At 35.6% G+C, this 13,818-nt stretch overlaps 1 protein-coding gene across 1 annotated transcript; it reads right to left on the bottom strand.

The window, feature by feature from the left end:
* Positions 1 to 972: 972 nt before the first annotated feature.
* Positions 973 to 13,818, bottom strand: LOC141301678 (phosphatidylserine synthase 2). Its single transcript, XM_073831872.1, has 12 exons — positions 13,042 to 13,818; positions 11,105 to 11,206; positions 9,585 to 9,667; positions 6,384 to 6,451; positions 6,164 to 6,298; positions 5,127 to 5,177; positions 4,874 to 4,987; positions 4,653 to 4,771; positions 4,461 to 4,575; positions 4,234 to 4,379; positions 3,437 to 3,622; positions 973 to 2,267 (listed from the first exon to the last, which is right to left on the bottom strand). Exons 1-12 carry the CDS (start codon positions 13,140 to 13,142, stop codon positions 2,108 to 2,110), a joined length of 1,380 nt encoding a protein of 459 aa, XP_073687973.1. The 5' UTR covers positions 13,143 to 13,818; the 3' UTR covers positions 973 to 2,107.

Here is a 13,818-nt window from a genome sequence, read left to right on the forward strand (position 1 = left end):
TTTAATAATAAACAAAACGTACTGGAAATATGCTTATGACTAGTTTTACAGACCTACGTTTTTATTAAAACATTAAAAAAATGAATTTTACTATGCTTTGCTGGACATGCAGATTTTATGTGACCCTGGACAAAAGATGATTATACATAATCTGAAAGCTGAATAAATGCACATTCCGTTGATTTATGGTTTGTTACGATATGACACAATTTGGCTGAGAACTATTTGAAAATCTGGAATCTGAGGGTGAAATATTGAGAAAATCGCCTTTAAAGTTGCCCAAATAAAGTTCTTAGCAATGCATATTACTAATCAAAAATTACGTTTTAATATATTTAGGGTAGGAAATTTATAAAATATCTTAATGGAACACGATCTTTACTTAATATCCTAATGATTTTTGGCATAAAAGTAAAATCGATCATTTTGACCCATACAATGTATTGTTGACTATCGCAAAAAAAAAAAAAACGGTGATATTTATGACTAGTTTTGTGGTCCAGGGTCACATATTTTAAGTTGTTAATTTAAAATCAATTAGTTTATAAGACTGGTTTAATCTTTCAGGCTTTTAGGTCTAAAGAAAAATTTATACCCACCTGAGTGCGTCAATTTGTACATTTTATGGTCTGGCTTCCAGTCTTATCTGTGTCCAGCTATTTTTAGCTGTCAAAACAGCTCGTTCTGCTGCTTGATATTGCAAATTTGGCGTGTCTTACCTTATTATTTTAATGTATCATCTTAATTATGAACACACTGATTTGTAGTGCAGACAGTTTTACCGTTTACTATACGTTATGCTTCTGCTATTTCCCTATAGCGCCTAATAAACCGGAAGTCTCACCCATAGGCTTACTTTCGTTTTCGTGAACCAAATAAGTTCCATTACCTTTCATAGACTTAAGCTTACATTTGAATTTATTCACAAACAGCCTGTATGAATGAAACATGCATGGTATAAATTAGCTTAAATTTAGACAGTTAAAGAGGGATAACTCCTTTTTATTTATTGAAAACATTATAAAATATGAACTCAGTTCATTTCTATGTAACATGTTTACATGAACCACTATAAGCAGAGGCAGACAGATCATCAAATGGTCCCACAAAGATTTTCAAGAGAGATAATCCTGATCATTTGGACGAGAACATATACTGCGATTTTAACTTTCCCCTCATTGTTAAATCAAAACGAATCCCTAAACACCTTCAGTAACATGATGCGAAACAGTAACAGCTCAGGCATTGGCGTTTAAGTCGATCTAGCGCTAGACGTTTACATTCACAGTAAGATTATAAATGGCATTTAATACATCGGATCAGGCCGTTTTTGGACTTGCACATTATCAGAATACAGACGCACTACCACAACACAACCCACTCACTGTGACCAGATACACAAATTTGTTTGTTTATACTTATCAAGCCCAAAACACAAGTTTCTGTGTGTGGTTTCCCTGCAAAAATAAAAACAGCATCAGCATGATGAATGTTTTGGCCGCTATGGTCTCGCGCACACATTCACGCATGCAAACGGAAAGTAAAGTTTATCGATTTTGGTCCAGTCATGGCGCTGACCCGCGTTACACAGATCAGAAGGATTGTCCGTGTGAGTTGCTTGAGGCACACTGACTTCCTTTAGCATCATATGCGTAGCAGAAGAACACAGCCGATTAAATAATTACATTCTCATAGCTTTTTAAATATAGTGTTTGAGCTCAAGCAGGATGTTACCTGTAATCCTACTCGCTAAATGTAACTTTAAAAGAGTGGTTTAATTCATAAATGGCTATGTGCACTTGCTCTACTGTGCATAGTGTTCTGCATCGAAATGTGTCTTCCTGCATAGCACCGATCAATAAAACCCAAAACCAGAGGGACAGTGGACCCCGAACCCTTAACGCCTCACCTATGTAACAGCTAAAAAGACATATTTTTCCTAAATATACATAACCCTCTCCGCGGGGAGAGAAAATGATGGCATCGGCTGTCTGGATGCCGCTCGACAGACACCATGAGCGTTGGTATGATCTGAACATGATTATAAACATAAACATGTCCAGTCGCGATGTGTAGTGCACGGCTGTTTGTGTGTGCAAGGATGGATTCATGACTTCCTTTGTCGAACAGTGTCCATATTGCCGTTTAGTTTGCTACGGCCCGATGTGGCCGAATTGCTGCCGTCAGCATGTCCAGGGACTCTGTCCCGGTCTGAAGACCCTTCCTGTCTGCGTCGGCGTGTTTCTTTGTATCGGAGTGTGATGTCTCTGTCAATGCAGAAGACTTGGTCAGTTTAAACAGTTTGGACATTTGAACGCTTTCTAATTCTTTTCTAAAGGTACACTACTAGTCAAAAGATTTTTAATGTTGTCTAAAGAAGTCTCTTCTGCTCACCAAGCCTGGATTTATTTGATCCGATAATTCTGAAATATTTTTACTATTTAAACAATTTAAAAAAAAATTATTTGATTTTAAAGCTTTGCAGTGTCACATGATCCTTCAGAAATCATTATAATATTCTGATTTGCTGTTCAAAAACATTCATGCTGAAAACATGAAAAAAATTCAGGTTTCTTTGATGAGTAGAAGGTTAAGAAGAACAGCATTTATCTGAAATAGAAATCTTTTGTAATATGATAAATGTTGTTATCATCACCTTTGATCAATTTAAAGCATCCTTACTAAATAAAGATACTAATTTCTATCACCCCCCTTTGCAAAAGAATAATAATAATAAAAATTATACTGACTTCAAGCTTTTAAATGGTATAGTGTATTACGTTACAAAAGCTTTTTATTTCAGGTAAATGCTGATCTTAGGAGCTTTTTATTAATTCAAGAATCATGAAAAAACAAAGTACTCAACACAACTGTTTTACATATTGATAATAATAATAAAATGTTTCTTGACCAGTAAATCACCATATTAGAATGATTTCTGAAGGATTGTGTGATACTAAAGATTAATGATTAATGATGCTGAAAATTCAGCTTTGAAATCACAGGAATAAATTGCATTTTAAAATAGATTCAAATGGAAAGCAGTTGTTTTGAATATTAAAAATAGTTTTTGCTGTATTTTGGATCAAAGAATTCCAGGCTTAGCAACCAGAAGAAGCTTCTTTACAAAAAAAAAAAAAAAAAATCAAATCTTACTGTTCAAAAACTTTTGAATGGTAGTGTATAGCATACATTTACTAACAAAGTAGTCTTTTTTTTTCTGCATAAATTTTTCAGGAAGCCCGAAATTAATAAATAGTATGCTAGTGTTCCATTCTGAACAGAACCTGTCATTAATTTTCAATCTGGATTCGATTTACTTTCTGATAAAAAATTAAAAAATATATTAACATTTCATTTTTAATAATTTATTTAATCAGCACTTTATATTGCTATCTGAGTCTATGGTGATAGAGCTAATTTGCAGATTTATTACCGGATGAAAAACCGCCACAAGGTCCAAATGAGGATGAGGACGATTCCAAGTATCCAGCACTGTGTGACGAAGAAGGGGATTGGCAGCATGATTGTGGTCGGATCATACTTGACCACAATCAGAAACTCTGTAACAGTGATGGCTGCCACAATCCACGCTTGCTGGCCCAACTTTTTATGGAATTTCCTAGAATCAAAGAATATATTAGATTTGCTATAATGCAAACTCACAAAAAGAGGTATGGCAGCACAGGAAAAAAAAAGTTCTTAGTGAGCTGGTCAACTAGGTCATATTTTAGGTCTCATAGGTATATCCCAGAAAAAAAAGCCACTTCAAACAAATAAAATCTTAAGCAGCACAGCATGTATTATTCACATATAACTTCCAGAAATAAAAATAGAACTGATGAAATCTGAAAAATTTGTATCTTTCCTAATAATTGTACATAGCATGTACTCCCATTTGCTTAATATTAACTGACCCTCAGGCCATCAAAGATGTAGATAAGTTTGTTTTTTCATCAAAACAGATTTGGAGAAATGTATCACTACTTTATTTGCCCACAACTGATCCTCTGAAGTGAATGGGTGCCATCAGAATGAGAGTCCAAACAGCTGATAAAAACATCACAATATTCCACACCATTCCAATCCAACAACTAAAGTGAAAAGCTGCATGTTTTTTAATAAGCATTTTAACTTCACACCTTTCCCTGAGGGCGAGTAAATTAAATTTTCAGGTGAACGCTTCTAATTGAGACAGCTCACAAGGGTTTGGAAAACCTAGATAATACTTACGGATCATCCATAAAGTCGTAGATCTCTCGCATGGCCACTCCACCCACGTTCACAAAGAAGACAAGCCGTAAAAGCACCAGGTAATGCTCCGGAGGCATCCACAACACAAACTTCAGATAAAACGTATTAAGCTCTGCCAACAAGAACTGCAAAAAAGCGGGAGGAAAGCCATCATTTTTCATTCAAAAAAAAGTGCAGAGATTACCTGCACTAGTCACGTGACTCACCGTGAAAATAATACCCAACACCGCCAACCATCGTCGCAGACTAGATGCAGGACGCCATTCAAACTTTACCCAGCTGTACGGGGTAAACTGAAAGGCAATTCGCTTAATTTTCCCCCTGAAACATAAAATTGCAGAATGTCATATAGGTTTAGTGTGTTTGACCTGCAAATACATCTTTTGCTGTGTTTTTACTTGTATGTTGGGATGTTCCACAATCCCTGCCACTGATACGGCTTCATGGAGAGCCAACCGAGTGTCTTCATGCCGCAGTAAATGCCCAACCCGTTACACACCAACACATCCATGATCCACTACAGCAGGAGAGAGTCACTCCATGAGAATTTGTTTAAGCTGGCCTCTTTAAAACAAGATGATGCATGATTCACAGGGTGTATTTGGTGTGTTTTACTCACGTGATCCCACCAGCACTCAGAGAAGTTGGGCAGCTGGTGCTCGAGGCTGTACTCCAGGAACTCAAACATTACACTGATGATCATACACATCCACCAGTCTCTGATCACCAGCGTCTGAGACACACAGACACAAAATACATGACTAATGGCTTCTAATTAAATTTTTGGATGCCATTTGGCAAACTCAGACATGCTCTTGGGCTAAATAAATCAACTCTTGTTGATTTATCTGTTACTTCAAATTTTGACCAACCTTAATGTACCAGCCTAGGAAATGGGCAGGAACAAATCCATCCATTTTGTCCTGTTGGAAAAAAAAAAAAAAAAAAAAAAAAAACTTAAGTATTAAATACAACATGAAATTAAAATGTGGACTATTTCTATAAATATTACTGCTGTTATCAAATGGTCAGTGCATGTTATTTTTATTAAAAAATCATAATATGTGATCCTGGACCACAAAACCAGTCATAAGGGTCTATTTTCTTAAAGTTGAGATTTATACATCATCTGAAAGCTAAAAAAATAGGTTTGCTAGGATAGGACAGTATTCGGCCGAGATACAACTATTTGAAAAATCAGTAACCTGAGGGTGCAAAAAAATAAATAAAATAAAGGCAATTTTCCGAATATTTTGCTTTTTAAGTTGTCAAAATGAAGTTCTTAGCAATGCATAATACTAATTAAAGATTAAGTTTTGACATATTTATGGTAGGAAATGTACAAAATATCGTCATGAAACATGATCTTAATATCCTCATGATTTTTGGCAAAAAAAAAAAAAAATACCATTTTGACCCATGCAATGTATTTTTGGCTATTGCTACAAATATAACTTGCGCTACTTAAGAGGTTTTATAGTCAGGTCACATACTTTATATTTAAAAAATACTGGCTTTGATTTGGAAATACATCACAAGCCAAAACATATTTGCTGATTCATGATTCATGCTGTTCCTACACAGCTCTGATAGTTTTATTTATCTCATACCATACTGAAATCTTTTCCATTTAAATCAATATTTCATGTCTGTTTATTAATTTATTTGACAAAACACCGATGTAAGAGTAGGATAATGCACAGTCAAAGAGTCATTATTATTACAGAGTATATTCTGTGATACACAAATGACTGTACTCTCTCTCTAACATACTGTATATGCATAATAAATCTCTGATGAATGATCAGATGGATACTTAAGTGACTAGCCATATGTGCAACCCTCTAAAACAGATGCATTTGTATTATCCATGTCAATATTGCTAATGAATAATGATTTTAATGTATACCCAGATGTTGTGGAATGGGTCGGAAGGATGTCCAGGGTCATAAATGAGGCAGTTTCCGCCATAGTCTCTTTCAGGAAGAGGGACGCCAAGTTTTGGGTCAATGTACTTCATAAACTGCCTGCCGTCATGCACTGTCTGAAAGAAAAATCTCAAGCTTAAAAACAACAATATGGACAAAATGTATACATTTAAAGTTGTACTGTTAAGGCTGATAACAAACCTGAAACAGGATGAAGATGAGGAAGAGTTCATACACAACAGAAACGCAGAGCCAGAAACGCCAGTATGCTGTAAAGACAATCACATACCAATAAACATGAACTCTTATACAAACATAAAAGCACTAAACATACGCACTAGCATAAAAATAATTCATTTTTTTGTGATTTAATGAGTTTTTCATGAGTTAAGCATTTTTCTGCATTTGAACCCTTTCATACAATGACTGTATGATTTTGAGATCCATCTTTTCACACTGAGGACAACTGAGGGACTCGTATACAACTATTACAGAAACAGAAACAACTATTACAGGTTCAAACACTCACTGATGCTTCAGACAATGAACTAAGAACCAGGGGTGTAAACTTTTGAAAAGAATAAAGATGCGTACATAGAAGCTACAGGAGATACTTGCATGTTTTCCAGAAGACAAAATATGTTAAATTTACCTTGTCCTTATCTTGAAATTCAAGAAGTTTTCACTACCTAGCTCTTAATGCATTTTATTTCCTTATGAAGCATCAGTGAATGTTTGAACCTTCTGTAATAGTTGCATATGAATCCCTCAGTTGTCCTCAGTATAAAAAGATGGATCTCAAACTCATAGTCATGGTCACAAACAAGGGACTTATGAACAACTATCACTAAAAAAAATCATTTAAGTAACAGTATTATATGTAAATGTCATTTCATGTATAAAAATAACATGCATTTTCTACGATCCCTCTTATTTTGGTAAACTAATTACCATTGTGCAGATTCTGCAAGGTGTATGTAAACTTTTGACTTCAACTGTAAAAAAAGCTTGAATTAAGGATGTGAGATTAAGACTGTAAAGTCCTTTTGGTTATGACTACAACCATTTGTTTGCATCTGCGTCTCTAGAGACTGTCTCTTTGTTGGAGTCCCCCAGTCACTTTTCTATTCTAAAACAACCTCACATACTTCTCTGGGATTGAAATTTAACACCGTTCACTGTGACAGGTAGCCCAACTTGTAATTTGTCTATACATTCGTTAGTTAACTCGTGCCCTTGAGAGAAAGGCTTGAATGACCAGAGGAGGAGTCCTTTAATCATCTTTCCGGTTTCTGTGAGCGATGTGCTGAAAGCCCCATACCAGCTCATCCAGCAAAGCAAGTCGGCCCTCATAACAGCAAGCACAACAAAGAGCGTTTTGAAGGAGATGTGAGTTACTGTTGCTATAACAGTATACTCATTGTTTCTTTACTTTGAAGCTTTAAACTGTATCTCAGAAAGCTACTTCAAACCGTACCCCATCTATTCATAATTCAAAGAAGTTAAAGAGATAGTTCACCCAAAAAGGAAAATTCCGTTATTAAGTACTCGCCCTCATGCTCCAAACCCGTAAGACCTTCGTTCATCTTCGCAATACAAATTAAGATATTTTTGACGAAATCAGAGAGCTTTCTGCCCCCGCACAGACAGCAATACAACAGACTAATTCAAGGCCCAGAAAGGTAGTAAGGACATTGTTAAAACAGTCCATGTGACATCAGTGGTTCAACTAATTTTATGAAGCTATGCAAATACTTTGTGCACAAAAAAAGAAAAAAAAGGAAAAAGAAAATTAAGAACAATGGCTCCAATGCCAGCAGCACCACACACGTGTCATGGTACTCTAGTGCTAATGCATTATAAGCCAAAAATATACCAAAACTTAATTCCTATCTTAACAAACCTTACATCGATGGAAAGCTTATTTATTCAGCTTTCAGTTGATGTATAAATCTCTTTTTTTTTACCTTTATGACTGGTTTTGTGGTTCAGGGTCAAATTAACTTTATATTCCAACACAAAAAGCATAAAATGCCATGTATGGACTTCTGGGAAAACTATTGAGTGACTCAAATAAATTTTTATGAACTGATTCATTGGAATAAACACAAATGAATCAATCTTCTCAACACGACTTGCAAGGTCCTTTTAGAAGACTGTCTGATGATTGCATCATTTCGCAGAACTGTAATATGAAAATGTGTGTGAGAAAAAAAGACGTATTTGTTTAGTCACGCATCACTGCCAGTTATTCGAAAGCATGTTACTGGAAAAGCTATGCTGTTCTTAAAACAGCTGAGCGACTGTCACATTACTGAAACCTGTAGTTAAGTCAGTAGTTTTAGCTACTCCATGAGACCTCACAATTACAGCATCTCAAAGTTGACCTGAAGATGATGTGAAACTTGGGTTAAAGTTAAAGGGATAGTTCACCCAAAAATTAAAATGTGATGTGTATCTGCTTACCCCCAGGGCATCCAAGATGTAGGTGACTTTGTTACCTCAGAAAAACACAAATGAAGATTTTTAACGAAAACCGGTGCCATCCATACCATGGACGTGGATGGGCACCAAACCTTTAAAAGTAAATAAAAACATGCTCAGACAAATCCAAATTACACCCTGTGACTCGTGACGATACACTGATGTCCTAAGACACGAAACGATCGTTTTTTGCGAGAAACTGAACAGTATTTATATAATTTTTTACCTTTGATACACAGCCAGGTTCATCTGTCATGAGCATGAGCTTAACATCCGGCTCGTTATGTGTGAACGCGCTCTGGTGTAGAATACGCAAACGCCGGAAGGGGAAATCAGTGAAAAGTCCTGGATGAGTTTGCGAAAGCAAACGTAATATTTTAGCTTTAAATCGATTTGAACAATCAGGGTAAGCGCAAAATTCCCACAATCTCTGTGCACTGTGTAAACAATTAGTGTCGTATACAAGCGACAGATTGCTTCCGGCGTTTGCGTATTCTACGGCAGAGCGCGTTCACATGTCACGAGCCGGATGCATAACTCGTGCTCAGGACAGATGGACATTGCTGTGTATCAAAGGTAAAAAAATGATATAAATACTGTTCAGTTTCTCACAAAAAACGCTTGTTTCGTGTCTTAAGACATCAGTGTATCGTCACGAGTCGCAGGGTGTAATTTGGATTTGTCTGTGCATGTTCACTCGTATTATTTGGCTGGCAGACTGCACCGGTTTTCGTTAAAAATCTTTGTGTTCTGCTGAGGAAACAGTCACCTACATCTTGGATGCCCTGGGAGTAAGCAGATACACATCAAATTTTCATTTTTGGGTGAACTATCCCTTTAAATCATAATCATGTTTGAATAAAGGTTATTATTCTGACTTCAGTTAAGGTTAGATCATGTAAAGGTTACTGGTCTGACCTGGATGAGGACGTGTGAAGGGACCATCTTTAGCTTGTGTTACTCCAAAACAAAGGAACACCAGAATACTTGCTACAATTCCTCTGAAAAAAGACAAAATATACACAAATTAAAAACAAACAGTGGTTCTTTATGTGCTAAATTTGCTGCTATGACGCTAACATGTTTCTAGGACATTGAAAGGCAGATGCTAAAGAATTGAATAGAAGAACAGAATAGAATCAATTTACCACATTTTTGTTGTTAAGTTGTTAAAGATTTTGTTAAAGAGTTATAAGTCATAGTTGAAGTCAAAAGTTTACATACACCTTGGGGAATCTGCAAAATGTTGATTATTTTACCAAAATGGGGGTCAAAATGTCTTGAATTTAAAGAAAAATCTGGGTAAATTCCACATATTTTGTCTTCTGGTGAACATGTACCTTCTGTAGTTTATTTAGGCAATTAAGAAAGAATAAAAAAATACACATCTTCATTCTGTTCAAAAGTTTTCACCCCTGGCTTTTAATGCATCATGTTTCCTTTTGGAGCATCAGTGAGCATTTGAATGTTCTGTAATAGTTACATATGAGTCCCTCAGGTGTCCTCAGAGTGAAAAGATGGATTTCAAAATCATACAGTCGTTGTTGAAAAGGGTTCAAATAAACAAAAATGCGGAAAAAACAAAGAATTTCTGGGACCTGAAGGATTTTTCTGAAGAACAGCAGGCAGTTTAACTGTTCAGGACAAACAAGGGACTCATGAGCAACTATCACCAAAAAAAAAAACAAACAAAAAAAAAACACAGCTTTGGATAATTCGGGTACACAGTATTAAGAATTAAGCATATGTAAACTTTTGAACAGGGTAATTTTTATAAATTCAACTATTATTTTCCCTTGTGGACTATATGTAAACATCTTATATGTGAAATAGCTTATTAAGGTCAGTACTAAATAAAAAAAACATGCATTTTGTATAATCCCTCTTTATTTTGGTAAAATAATTTACATTTTGCAGATTCTGCAAGGTGTACATAAACGTTTGACTTCAACTGTATCAACCAAACCAACCAGCTATGAGAAAAATATATTTTTTTCTCAGAATTGTGTGATATAAACTCGCAATTGTGAGTTATAACGAGAAATAGTGACTTATGACATTTTTCACTTTTGTTTTTGAACTTTGGTTCAAAAATTGCAAGAACTGCTAATAAATCTACACATAGAACTCATACTGAAATACTAGCTGCTCTTTCTTTTGATAAAGGTCACGTTCTTTTAATCACAGCGGGTCAGTCTGTAACCTGGACTTTGTGATCAGCAGCAGATGTCACACATAATCCTGTTAGCCAATAGAAAGCCTGCCACTTGTCAAGGCCATCCCAGCTACAGCCATGTGACATTTCTGTCCACATCGGACCACTTTAACTTTAGCTTCTGCTCAGAAGGAAATAGTGCGTCTCATTCTCTGGCGCTGTGAACTGCACTCTGCTCGAAGTGCTAAAGGTAAAAGTTGCACTGACTGCATGCCACCCATACCTTTTAGTGTTATACGCTGTGTCATGTGGCGTCTCCTCCAATAGTGTCACATAAACCAGAGCACATGTCAGGATGAACAGCACTGTCACTGTATGAGCCCTCCTTCAGAGAGAAAGACGAAACAAGAGTACAGAGCTTGCATTCAGAAGTTATTGGCAGAGGTCTGGTTTTGGCTTTTTTTCACATTCAAATCCTGCTTAGCTGGTATACAGGTTGATCATGAACAACCACGCCTCAACATGCACACCTCAGCACATGCATACACACGGGGGAGAGAGGAAAGATCAGTATGGCAGTTCTTACAACAAATCCAGTTCTTGGAACCGATTTTCAAAGAGCATTTTGACCTTTGAGATGTCAAGGTTTTAGTCTCAACATTTATGGTTGCTACCTAGAAAATCAAACCACAAATGAAAGTAGCTTTATATGGTTGCAGATAGTAACTTTTTAAAGCTTTTTTTAATTGAGAAAAGCATAGTATTTGAAGAGATACTCCACCCAACAATTTAAGTCTAGACAACACTTTTTTTCAGGGAAAAAAAAAAAAAGAGAAAATTATAATAAATAAAATAACATAAAACGTAATAAAGTCATTTTCAAATTAATTTTATTTAATTTTTTGGGGGACAAATTATCACTTTCACAAATTGGTATAAATATTATTGGATTTTACAATTATTAATAAAATTTAAATTATTAATTTGTTCTTAATAATTATAAGTTATTGCATTAAAATAAATAAAGCAATAAAGCAAAATTGTTTCTGTAAAATTTGTTATAAAAAGTTTGCATTAGTACTACATTTTATTATTATTATTATTAACATCATAAACATTAACAACAGCATTAATAATTAAATGCATAGTTGTAATCTGATTTAAGTATTGCATTAAAAATCCAGAAAAAACTAAACAAAACAAAGTTCTGAATATTGGCTGTAACAGTCTAAAACTAAAACAAACAATTTATACACAGAATTAGCATAAATGTTATTGTTTGTTATTCATATAATAATTATTGGAATTATTATTCATATTATTAAAATTATAACTATCAAAAATAACAAACACAAATTATCATCATCATGTGACCCTGGACCACAAAACCAGTCTTAAGTAGAACGGGTATTTTTGTTGCAATAACTAAAAATACATTGTATGCGTCAAAATGATCGATTTTTCTTTTCTGATATGTTAATGCAATGTTTCATGAAAATATTTTGTAAATTTCCTACCATAAATATATCAAAACTGAAATTTGGATTAGTCATATGAATTGCCCAGAACTTCATTTGGACAACTTTAAAGGCAATTTTCTCAATATTTTGATTTTTTTTTGCATCCTCAGATTCCTGATTTTCAAAAAGTTGCATCTCAGCCAAATATTGTCCTATCCTAACAAACCACACATCAATGGTAAGCTTATTTATTCAACTTTCAGATTATGTATAAATGCCAATTAAAAAAATGTGCCGCTTATTACTGGTTTTGGTCTAGGGTCACATTTCATAAGTATTATTATAGTAATTTTGGATTTCTTTGAATACTATGAAACATCTCACATGTAATTTGTTGTTAATGTATAAACTATACATTGATCTGTCATGTTTTCTGTCTCTACGGTTCAGTGTGTCTCCTAGTGTAAAGAGACTAGGAGAGAAAGAGTCTCGCCCACAGCATCTGTCCATCTTAAAGCCTTTAATTGATCGAGTGTCATTGTGCTGAGTTTGCAGAAGAGAGAAAAGCCGAGCAAAGCTGTAATACTACTGAACAGCCTCTGGACATCACACACACACACACACACACACACACACACACACACACACACACACACACACACACACACACACACACACAACTACAGAAAGACACTGAAATCAAAGAACACAATCATAATAAGCCACTATCATAACATGAGAGATGTGATTGTGAACTCACCAGAAGAATGTGTTGGTTCCATCATCAAACACTTCACACTCAGAGCGGTCGGTTAATGGGAGATCATCTGTGCCTGACCTCTTCCACTCGCCTTTAGCCATCACGGCAGAGGTTAAACCAAACCTGAACTAAACTAAATCTAACTTATCCCACCTGAGATTTTACTGAGAACAACCCAACAAACAGGAACCAAACTTACATATGACTTCAACCTAAATTTAAACCAACAACTGAACTAAACCTAACCTATCTGACACCTAATCTATCTGTAACCCAACAGAACTGTCATGTCAAACTGAACTAAACCCAACAGACCTGTGCTGAACTGACTCAACCTGACCTGCAACTAAACTGACCCCTAACCCCTAATTCAACACACCTGAAATTAAAACCCAATCCTAACTAAGTTAACCCAAACCTAACTCACTTGCACTGAGATTTAAGCCTGAACTAATTAACGTTAAAACAGAATAAATCACAACAACCCAAACCAACAACCAAAGACTGACCTGAACTATCTAAACCTGAAATAAAAGATAAAACAACTAAAATCACAGTAAGCCACACAGGAGCTCGCGCACGTTCCGCCACTGGCCGGTAACGGAGCGCATTAACCGGATCAACAGTCGTTCATGGACGAGAGGTTTTAAGAACCGGCGGATAAATGACCTCTTCAAGCTTCATATATTAACCCAACGCGGACGCACCATCCTCCGAGGACCAATAAAACGATTTTACAGAGTGCAGCAGACGCACGCGCACCTCTCGTGCACTTCA

This window comes from Garra rufa, chromosome 25 (assembly GCF_049309525.1).
Source record: "Garra rufa chromosome 25, GarRuf1.0, whole genome shotgun sequence".
Classification (NCBI taxonomy): Eukaryota; Metazoa; Chordata; class Actinopteri; order Cypriniformes; family Cyprinidae; genus Garra; species Garra rufa.

Bases quoted from the DNA above. Each gene is read 5' to 3' on its own strand.
- LOC141301678 (XM_073831872.1), bottom strand. From the start codon at position 13,142: ATGGCTAAAGGCGAGTGGAAGAGGTCAGGCACAGATGATCTCCCATTA. The intron at 6,452-9,584 runs GTCAGACCAGTA...TTGTCTTTACAG, and splicing joins CTTCACACGTCCTCATCCAG to CATACTGGCGTTTCTGGCTC. The intron at 6,299-6,383 runs GTTTGTTATCAG...TTTTTCTTTCAG, and splicing joins TCATCTTCATCCTGTTTCAG to ACAGTGCATGACGGCAGGCA.